Source organism: Trachurus trachurus (assembly GCF_905171665.1).
Source record: "Trachurus trachurus genome assembly, chromosome: 2".
NCBI lineage: Eukaryota > Metazoa > Chordata > Actinopteri > Carangiformes > Carangidae > Trachurus > Trachurus trachurus.
The window spans coordinates 14,557,782-14,568,790 of record NC_139914.1 but is presented as its reverse complement, the minus strand read 5'-3'; the positions used below and the strand labels follow the sequence as shown (position 1 = coordinate 14,568,790).

Genomic DNA, 11,009 nt, shown 5'->3' with positions numbered 1-11,009 from the left:
TGTTTTGGTTCCAGAGGAGAGGGGATCTGCAGCAGAAGAGGGTCGGGATGTGGAGAAGCGCGGTGAGGACGGTGGCCTGCAGGGCTCAGCTTCTAAACACAGCGCGGCTCGTCCGCTTGATAGTCCAAGCAGCCGGGTCACGCACGTCCTGCTGCGGGGTCTCAGCCTCAGGGAATCAGACCTGGACCTGGACCAGACCCAGCGGGTTCGACACCGGGGTGAAGACCTTCAACAGCCTGACCAAGAAGAAAGAGCCGCTGGTCCTGGCTAGAGACGGAGTGGCCACATGGTAGGAAGGAAGAATAAATACAGTGTAATGTCCCTTTCATGCAGGTGTAATAAGCACTAACCAGGGCCGTTGCTAGGAATTCTGGGCCCCCTTAAAGAATACTAAAGTGGGCCCCTCCCCCCTGACTTTCCCCCTTCTTTCTTAGACCACGTATGTTTTATCATTTTCTTTTGTTTTGGTGCTAATGCAGCATTACTATGAGTATAGCAGTGGTGTAGTGGGGATTTATTTTACTGGGTGGACGCCATCGAAATACAAAATATGTGACAAATACCATCCACTGCCACACGAGAGTTTAGTGTTTAGTGTGACTGAACAAGACTGTAATGTTTAATGCCACTGTCACAATCATTCACTCCGAAGTGTTGAAAGTCCAAGACAAAGTTTTAATCTCTAGACCAGGGGAGTCAAACTCAAATACGCTGTGGGCCAAACTTTAAAAATTGGTACAAGTCCAAGGCCGGACTAGTAGTTGTTAATTGAGAACATTTACTTTTTTGCACATATTGAACCTAAGACTAACAAAGCCTGTAAGTTAAAGGGATAGTAGCATTTTTTTTTTAAAGTGTGGTTGTATGATCTACAAATAGCCCCTAAGTACTTTAATTGCAGTAGAAGACTCTCTGCACTCCTCCCGTTAGCAACGCCAGCCCATAATAGCCCTGCCCAGAGATTTACAACATACAGTGTTGTGAACAGACCCAAAGAAACGGCCTATTTTCACGGCCCTAAAGAGGTTTTACCTGAAAATAAATACACAGTTCCGTTGTTCACTATAATATAATTTTTTCCAGCCCTTCAAAGTGCAGGAAAAACACTGTTTTTATTTGGACCTAATCTCTGGGCAGGGCTATTATGGGCTGGCGTTGCTAACGGGAGGAGTGCAGAGAGTCTTCTACTGCAATTAAAGTACTTAGGGGCTATTTGTAGATCATACAACCCCACTTTAAAAAAATGATACTATCCCTTTAATGTGTTGTCCCTTTAGGTACAGCTGCGGCCCCACCGTCTACGACCACGCCCACCTGGGTCATGCATGGTAACGTCATAAACATCCCATAATAACAGCTACAACACCACATCTGTACAGCTGTGTGACTCAGTAACCTCTGTGTCCTGTCTCAGCTCCTACGTCAGGTTTGACATCCTGCAGAGGGTCCTGTCCCGGGTGTTCGGGGTGACGGTCGTCCACGCCATGGTGATCACCGACATCGATGATAAGATCATTAGGAGAGGCTGGGAGGTGAGACTGCTTATCGGTGATGGATCGATCAGGGCTGATGTGGTTAATTAGTTTTGTTTCTAACACTGTGTTGTGTGTCTCTGCAGGAGAATGTGTCCCCCACCATGATCGCCAGACTGTACGAGGAGGAATTCAAGAGTGACATGCTGTCCTTAAAGGTCTATACAAGTCACTATTCAAGTAGTAGCTACCCTAGACTCCTTCTATTCAGTCTCAGTCTTGTTTCCACCAGACTCTGTGGACCTGCACACTAAAAACAGTTGGGTTAAAAAATAACCCAATTTTAACCCAACTGCTGGTTCAAATAAGGACGAACCCCTTTTTTGGGTTATTTTAACCCAACAGGTTGGGTTAATCTTTTTTTGACCCAACTTTTGGTTTGAATATTCAACCCAAGAGTTGGGTTATGCTAACTACAACGATGGCTTATTTTTAACCCAACTATTGGGTTGTGTATAAAGCACTTGCTCGACCCAATAGTTGGGTTAAAAATAACCCAATGTTGTAGTGCGCGGACAGCACTTTTCAAATGAACCGGCCAGTTAAGTCACAGAACTACCCAACCCTTAACCCAACAAATGGGTTACTCACTGAAAAATAACCCAATTACTTACACAACCCAGGAATTGGGTTAAATTCATAGCCCTATAACCCTGAAAATGGGTTACACTCTGGAAAAATAACCCAAAATTTTAACTCAACACCAATAACTCAGAAATTGGGTTACAGAGATAACCCAACATTTTTTAGTGTGTGTCGTGTCTTGTGGACTCGTCTGGATCAGGTCTTCATGTTGTGTGGTTGTGTTCAGGTGGTTCCTCCTGCTGCCTACCTCAGAGTCACCGAGAACGTCCATCACATCGTCTCCTTCATCGAAGGCATCATCAGGAACGGACACGCCTACCACACAGAAGACGGTGAGGGGTCACGATGGTACAGTAGTCTGATATAGGGGACGTTTGTCCTCCTGGGGAAAGGAAGGAAGGATGAAAGGAAAGAAGGAAGGAAGGAAGGAAGGAAGGAAGGACAAAGAAGATGGGAGGAAAGAAGGAAGGGGAAAAGGAAAGAAAGATAGATGGAGGGAGGGAACAGAGTCAATTGGGTCAAAAAGGAAGGAAGAAGTAAGGAGGAAGGAAGTAAAGAAAGATGGAGGGAGGGAACCGATTCATTCAAGGAAGGAAGAAGAAGGAAGGAAGGAAGGAAGGAAGGAAGGAAGGAAGGAAGGAAGGGAAGGAAGGAAAAAAGGATTGTGGAAAGAAGAAAGGGTGAAAGGAAGGAAGGAAGAATGGAAGGAAGGGGAAAGGGATTGTGGATAGAAGGAAGGGAGGAAGGGAGGAAGGAAGGAAGGAAGGAAGGGAACAGAGGGTTAAGTCTCAACCTGTCCTCTGGTCTGTTACAGGTGACGTCTACTTTGACATCCGGTCCATCGGGGGGCGCTACGGGAGGTTTGTTGGAGCTGTGGACGCTCAGACAGAAGCAGGTCAGTAGCAGGTGTCATCTGGTCTAGACCCTTTAGGGTGAACTATCCCTTTAAGGTGTGCTACGTTAGCCTCACTAAATGACAACTCCCCCCCCCCCCCCCCCCCCCCCCCCCCAGGTAGTTCCAGCAAACGGGACCCGAGGGACTTTGCTCTGTGGAAGCGGTCTAAACCTGAGGAGCCGTACTGGGAGTCTCCATGGGGCAGAGGAAGACCTGGGTGGCACATCGAGTGCTCCACTGTCGCCAGGTCTGAGTCCAGTTGTTAGCCTGTCCCTGAGGCTTTTATTTACTCTGCATAAGACCCTGACTGCATTAGCATCAAAACAAAGTAGGCTAAATAAAAAATCTTTCACCCGTCCACATGCAGGGCCGTTGTATAGGGGAGAAAGGTGATGATAATTCTAGGGCAGTGGTTCTCAAACTTTTTCACACCAAGGACCCTAAACTGACACAAGTTAGACCACGGACCCCCATTGGACAAAATTTTGAAGCAAAAATGAGAAATACACAAATATTTGTTCTAAGACTGAAGAACATTACTTTTTTAGTCAATGTACTGTACGTTCAAATTAGGGCCAGAAGTTTTGCAAATATTGTAGAGAAATTTCTGGAAAAAAATGTTACAATTTTTTTCCAAAAAAGTTGTAACATTTTCTAGAAAAAAGTGGTGAAACTTATCAAAAAAAGGTCAAATTTCTCAAAAAAGTTTTTTAAAAATTCTAGAAGAAACGTGTAAAATTTCTCAAAAAGTAAAAAAGAAAATGTAGAAAAAGTGGTAACATTTAAAAAAAAAAAAAAAAAAAAAGTAAAGTAAAAAAAATAATAATTAAAAAACAAAAAACTTTTAGAAAAAAGTGGTAAAATTTCAAGAAAAAGTTGGGGACCCCCTTGAACCCTCTCAAGGACCCCTTAGGGTCCCCAGACCCCACCTTGACAACCATTGTTCTAGGGGCCCAGCGCCCAGTGGGGCCCATAAAAAACCCCAGTAGTCTAATCTTTGTACGACTGATTTATTCTGCATAAGACTCTGACTAATACTCATAGTAATGCTGCATTAGCATCAAAACAAAGTAGGTTAAATAAAAAAATGATAATACATACGTAGTCTAAGAAAACAAACTGGAAAAGTCAGGGGGGAGGGGCCCACTTCAGTATTCTTTCAGGGGGCCCAGAATAACTAGCAACGGCCCTGCCATCGATCCTTATTGAAGTATTACAGCGGTGTTGTTGTATTGTTGTGTTGCGTGTCTGTCTGCAGCCATGTGTTCGGCAGTCAGCTGGACATCCACTCTGGAGGCATCGACCTGGCCTTCCCCCACCACGAGAACGAGGTGGCTCAGAGCGAAGCCTATCACCAGTCTGGACAGTGGGCCAACTACTTCCTGCACTCAGGTAGGTTTTTTATTCTGGAAGGAACCGCCTCACTCAGGGCCGTTGTATAGGGGAGAAAGGTGATGATAATTCTAGGGGCTACCTTTGGGGGCCGTGCACACCGAGGGGAATCATGGTCCATGACTGCAGGGGCCGGCACAGGGACCGCCCCAGGCCAGGCGGACAGGAGGCTCCACACCAAGGTGTAGAGCTCTCTAGCCATCCGGGCCAGGGCCGTCCACGGGACAGCACCCCCATCGGTGGACCAGAAACAACTCCCGGTGTGGTAGGCCCCCAGGAGGAAACACTGGAAAATCGAGGGGCTAAACCGTAAAATAAGATAAAAGGTATAGAAGCTCAAACTGAAGGAATAAAACAATAGAATGTATAAAATAGACCATAAATAATGACTAAAATATTGAAATAAAACATTGAAATAAAACAATAAAATAATAAAACAGGATAAACTAAACTAAAAATTAATATAAAAATAGAATAATAATAAAAAATGTAAGAACAGGGGTGAGCTTAAAAATTATAAAAAGTTAAACGAGTCAGTTAAAAGCCTGATTAAAAAGATGGGTCTTGAGCCTCTTTTTAAAAACATCAACAGTCTCTGCGGCCCTGAGGTTCTCCGGGAGGCTGTTCCACAGTCGGGGCCATAATAACTGAATGCCGCCTCCCCGTGTGTTCTAGTTCTAACTTGTGGTATTGTTAAAAGGCCAGCGCCGGAGGACCTCAGGGTCCGCGAGGGTTGATAGGGTAAAAGTAATGCAGATAAATAAGAAGGCCCAAGACCGTTAAGACACTTAAAAACTAGTAAAAGAACCTTAAAATCAATCCTGAAACGCACGGGGAGCCAATGCAGCGATTTTAAAACAGGTGTAATATGCTGACGCCCTCTGGTCCTCGTCAGCACGCGTGCGGCCGAGTTCTGTAATAATTGTAAATTGTACATGCTCTTTTTAGGAAGACCAGAGAGCAGGGCATTACAATAATCTAAACGACAAGAGATAAAAGCATGCATCAGCACCTCTGTGCTGGCCTGAGAGAGAAACGGGCGGACTCTGGCTATATTCTTAAGATGGTAAAACCTATCTTTGTTATGTTTTTGATGTGTGGAATAAAAGAGAGCTCAGAGTCAAAAATCACGCCCAGATTTTTTACTGATTTTGAGGGTTTAAAATCCTGTAACTTTGGTAAAAGTTTCTCTCTCTGGCCTTCAGGACCAATGACTAAAACATCTGTTTTGTCCTGGTTGAGCTGTAGGAAATCCACTGCCATCCATGACTTGATGTCTAAAATGCAGTTAAAAAGGGCATCAATTGTTTAGCATTATCGCTAACAGGTTTGTTGTTGTTTTTCAGGGCATTTACACCTGAAAGGCAGCACAGAGAAAATGTCAAAGTCACTGAAGAACTACATCACCATCAAGGTACAGTCGGTCGGTCGCTTACCTCATCACGGCCGGACATGACACAACTGTGACATCATGAGTGATGAGGTCACGTTTGTGTTTGTCTTTGTCGTCCCTCAGGATTTCCTCCAGTCTTACTCCGCTAACGAGTTCAGGATGTTCTGTCTCTTGGCCAAATACAGATCAGGTGAGAAACAAGCTTTGAAAATAAATCTCCTCTCTAGGGTTGCAAAAGAAATTCCGGGAATTTTCAAAGTTGGAAATTTTCCATGGGAATTAAGGGGAATATATGGGAATAAACAGGAATAAATTAAGGTTGGCTCTTAACAGGGAACTTAAATATAGTTGGGGGAAATATTGCATAATCTTTTGCTAAAACAACCAGATTTAATGCAAGTGAATATCTAGGCTATTCCTCAATCACATGCACACAGCACACAGCTTACTTTTTTTATTTGGGGGGGGTAGTAATATTTTACTCAACATTCATCATGTTTTTGTTGTTCAGTAAAAGAATTGATTGTTCATACAAGAATTAAAACTTGATAAAGTTCTACTCACAAATAAATCTGTTGAAATGTTTTTAATTGTATTATTTTGCATGGATGTCTGCCTGTGACAAAAAAGATTTGCATTTATGTTTAGATATGATACAGTTTGTTTAAATTACCCCCAATTTCCAGTTAACTCCCATAAATTCCCCAGTTTAACTTCCCATGGACAGTTTTTTTACTGGAAATTTTCCGCCCCTTTGCAACCCTACTCCTCTCTAACAAAATAATCAAATGAATAATGAATATTTAGTCTAGTAATGCGATGTCTGCTGATGCATTGTGGGTCTGGTCTCCTCCTGATGCATTGTGGGTCTGGTCTCCTGATGCATTGTGGGTCTGGTCTCCTCAGCTATAGACTACAGCGACAGCAGCATGGCCGAGGCTCGCTCCTCTCTGGGAACCATCTGCAGCTTCATCCGCGCCGCTCAGGCCTACATGACGGGGCAGCTGCAGTGCTCGCCGGTAGAGGAAGCTGCTCTGTGGGACAGGTAGCTCATCATGAACATCCCATCATGAACATGCAACACTCAGTCCAGGGCCGGCCCTATAGGATGTTGGTGGCCCCCTAAACAAGATTTTTTGTTTGTGGACCAAATCACTGGTTAAAACTGAATACAGACGTGTTTATCCCTCTGAGGTTTAAGGCCATTTTCTAAACTTTTACATATTTTGTAAGTAAATAATTTGTCCTACAACACTGTATAAAGAAATAATTTAGGCCAAATGCTGGAAATTTGAGGTCTGCTTTTTGAAAAATACCAAATCCCTTGTGAAAACACTCCTTCAGTCATGAGAATGAACTGTTCTGGTGCTTGAAATAGGATATGAATACAGTAATAGATACGTGTAGAAAACAAGTCTAAAATGACATTTTGTCAGATTGTTTTTTGAGCATAAACGTTGTCATTCTGCCGTTCTATTTTCACCAAATGTCTCAAATGTGAGATAAAAGAAGCTGAATATTGACTTCACATTACATATAAAGCTCATAGCTGCACGTGCAGACCTCAGGATGTTTAAATGACTTGATGAACCCCGGTACCTTTCTGATCATGTGGCCCCCCACCTAACGGCTGTGGCCCTAAACAACCACATAGAGGGTTTATGCCCTGCTCTCCACATACATGAACATCCCATCATGAACATGCACCACTCTGTCCTGGTGCTGTAATGTTTACCAGCAGCTGTTTCCTGCAGGTTGGCTGAGACTAAGTCCAGCGTGTTGTCGGCGCTGGCGGACGACTTCGACACCCCGAGAGCCGTCGCCGCTCTGATGAACCTCGTTTACCACGGCAACTGCCAACTGCAGCCTGTTGCTATGGTAACAACATCCGTCCCCGACTGGGTCGAAACTGAACTTTTCTGAAGGTCAAAGGTCAAGGCTGATGTTGTTTTTGTGTCTGTGTGTGCGTTCAGAGTAGCGGAGCAGCTCGCAGCCCCGCGGTGTTTGGAGCCGTCGTTAGATACCTGACCGACGTCCTGGAGGCGTTCGGGGTCGATCTGCTGCACAGTCAGGTAGGAAGAGGATCAACCTCACCTGACAGCAGCTAATGGGAGTCTTTAATAAACATAAACCCTGACATTATCTACTAGGACCAAACTAATGGTGTGTTTCTACGGAGGAGGGTTACGGCCACTGTAGGAAAAGTCAGAATTCTGAGTTTAAAGTCAAAATTCTGAGAGAAAATAGTCAGAATTCAGATTTTTATTTTTCTCAGAATTTTGACTTTAAAGGGACAACGAGGAGTTTTGTTAAAGTGAAGTGTTTTCTCACTACATTTATGAGCCTCCGCACCGTGAAATTCTTTGACCGGTGCAAGACAGACTCATGTTTTCATTCATCAAGAATTAAAGTCAGAGGTTGGAAGACGATCACATACCGTCGTAGTTCCCACCATAAACGGAGATTCGGCGGCGTTATTCTCATGACTCGCCACGAAACCGAAAGTAAAGAAACGCTGGTCGGCTCGCCCAGCATTTCCACCACCACTAATAATAACAAAATAACCATAGAGACAAAACCATAGATTTATCTAAAATGGACCATTAACAAGTGGTAACGGAGATTCATCCACATTAATATCAGACTTTTTTATAACCAAATACAAACTCCTCGTTGTCCCTTTAAACTAAGAATTCTGACTTTTCTCAGAATTCTGAGAAAAAAAATTGAGTTTTGACTTTTTTTCTGATAATTCTGACTTTAATCTCAGAATTCAGATGTTTTTTCCTCAGAATTCTGACTTAAGCCCCCATGTAAGAATGCAAGATGGCCACTACTCACGTTTTCTCGGAATTGTTTCACATTACAGTCGGCCATATACTCAGTACTGTTCAATACTTATACCTGGACATTTTCCGACCTGTTTGTAAGTGTAAAAATTGCATTTTGTTGTTATCAAAATAGGTTTTAGCTAGTTTTTTTTGACATCTGCATTTGTTTTTAACCCGACAACGCTCCATTCTTCATTCCAACTTCCTAACTGTAACGCACCTTAACCCCACCTCCTCTCTCCGCTGCAGCAGGCTGATGCACTGAGCGGTGGCGGTCTGGGTCTGCAGGCTGTGGTGGAGCAGCTGACCCACTTCAGAGCCGAGGTCCGAGCGTTCGCCCTCGGTCGCCTGAAGGACCAGACGGCCGCGCCCGGCTCGAAGGCCGACCGAGACCTCCTCCTCAAAGCCTGCGACTCCCTCAGGAGAGACCTGGCCCCCCTGGGCGTCCTCATCAAGGTGCCACCATCACCATCCAGTCTAAATGTAGCAGCTTAATGCTAACAGGGCCGTTGTACAGGGGAGAAAGGTGATGATAACTCTAGGGGCCCAGCGCCCAGTGGGGCCATAAAAAACCCCAGTAGTCTAATCTTTATATGACTGATTTATTCTGCTTAGACCCTGACTAATACTCATAGTACACTGTAAAAACTCTACATCTTTCCAAGAATATTTGTCTTATTTCTTGTCAAAATGTCTCATTTCTAGTCAAAACTAATCTCTTTCCACTTAAAATAAGACTCATCACCTAAAAATTAACTTGTTTTTAGATCTTTTTCACTTAAATTCACAATAAATAGAAAAATCTGCCAGTGAAAGTAAGTTTTTTGTGTTTGTAATAAGGAAGAAAAACTTGCTCCACCATCAGATTTTTTCTACTTATTTCAAGTGAAAATCAGCTTGAAAGGAGTAAAAAGTGTCTAAAAACAAGCTGCTTTTAATATGATGAGTCTTATTTGAAGTAGAATGAGATTTGTTTTGACTAGAAATGACATTTTGACTAGAAATAAGACAGATATTCTTGCTAAGATACTTGAGTTTTTGCAGTGTAATGCTGCATTAGCATCAAAACAAAGAAGGCTAAATAATAAACGATAATACATACGTAGTCTAAGAAAAAAAAAGGAAAAGTTAGGGGGAGGGGCCCACTTTAGTATTCTTTAAGGGGGCCCAGAACTCATAGCAACGGCCCTGATGCTAATGCTAATGTTACATTCTTATCTGAACTGGGACCGATGTCTTTGTCTTTCCTCAGGACCGAGGAGCGACGTCCACGTGGGAGATCACCGAGGGGAAAGGACAGAAGGTCCACAACAAAGACAAAGACCAGGACCCGTTCAGCTGAAACCTGGAGACTCTTGAGTTGGACTTTTATAAATAAAAACAGACCAGATGATCCTGAAGCTGCCTGTTGAGCCTCTCTTCAGCCATCACTCATGTTTCCTGTAAATTACATGTTGATTATTTAATAAGGGAACACCTGACCCCGCCCCCTTTAGGAGGACAGGTGTGGAGCAGCAGGGACGGACCAGCCAACTACGGAACGATGCAGGACACGTCTTCAACTTAATGCAGAGAATTTATTTGTTTTATTTAATCTGTGGATGAATTAAAAAGTAATTTGAACTTCACTCAGCTGTTCTTTTTTTCCCCTTCTTGACGTAATGTTATTTAGGGCTGGGCCGATGCGCTTTTGTGCCAATTCGATTCTCTAACGATTTTTGGGTCCCGATTCGATTTAAATTGCGATTCTGATTAAACAAGTATTGCGATTTTATATTTCAATTATTGTGATTTTCTTTTCTTAAACAAGAGCAGGTTGAACCAAACACTTGACAATACATCATAAGTCATATTTACAAAACACAATACACGACATCACATCAGTTTGTCTGTTGTGTTGGTTTGTTCACATAGATATCTGTGAACAAACTAACACAACAGGCCGGTTTGACTTTGTCGAGTGTAATGGCACAGAATACATGATCGTACAATAAAGATTGGTTGTCCCCAAAAAAAAAATTCGCATATGAGAATCGATTTTTAAAAATCACCAGAAAAAAATTGCGATTAATATAAAAATCGATTTTTTTGGCCCAGTCCTAATGTTATTCTACGGGTGCAGGATTAATGAGCAGAACCTGGACTAGGGATGTACCGAATCCAGGATTCAGTTTCCGATTGACCGGTATTTTGGGGGGTTTTTTCAATTGTTTTCTGCTGAACCGAACCCTTAGCTTGCCCTGTGCATATCATGTTCAGACGATGATTACAGGATGGTTTATGAATGATATTCTGCCCTCCCTGAACGACGAAGTTCAAAACACTCAGCACAGTTATCACAGAACAGAAATTAGCATCGCTATCGCTCGGTAATTTTAAAC

The 11,009-nt window shown here is 43.1% G+C and overlaps 1 protein-coding gene across 3 annotated transcripts; it reads left to right on the top strand.

Moving 5' to 3' along the window:
* Positions 1-42: 42 nt before the first annotated feature.
* Positions 43-10,272, top strand: cars2 (cysteinyl-tRNA synthetase 2, mitochondrial). 3 transcript variants are annotated; one of them, XM_083989016.1, is made up of 15 exons: positions 43-289; positions 1,278-1,328; positions 1,415-1,532; positions 1,619-1,690; positions 2,344-2,449; positions 2,932-3,012; positions 3,130-3,259; positions 4,271-4,404; positions 5,751-5,818; positions 5,921-5,987; positions 6,704-6,842; positions 7,552-7,675; positions 7,771-7,869; positions 8,881-9,084; positions 9,881-10,272. In XM_083989016.1, the coding sequence occupies exons 1-15, from the start codon at positions 48-50 to the stop codon at positions 9,968-9,970; spliced, it is 1,725 nt and encodes a 574-aa protein (XP_083845142.1). In that variant the 5' UTR covers positions 43-47; the 3' UTR covers positions 9,971-10,272. The 3 variants fall into 3 exon arrangements, with proteins under 3 accessions (XP_083845142.1, XP_083845141.1, XP_083845143.1); XM_083989015.1 differs by having other exon boundaries at positions 8,878-9,084; XM_083989017.1 differs by lacking the exon at positions 8,881-9,084.
* The last annotated feature ends 737 nt before the right edge of the window (positions 10,273-11,009 follow it).

What these genes read in the sequence shown, in the direction of transcription:
- cars2 (XM_083989015.1), top strand. Translation starts at nt 48, where the DNA reads ATGTGGAGAAGCGCGGTGAGGACGGTGGCCTGCAGGGCTCAGCTTCTA. An exon ending in AACTGCAGCCTGTTGCTATG is followed by an intron (nt 7,676 to 7,770) that starts GTAACAACATCC and finishes GTGTGCGTTCAG; the next exon opens with AGTAGCGGAGCAGCTCGCAG. An exon ending in TCGATCTGCTGCACAGTCAG is followed by an intron (nt 7,870 to 8,877) that starts GTAGGAAGAGGA and finishes TCTCCGCTGCAG; the next exon opens with CAGGCTGATGCACTGAGCGG.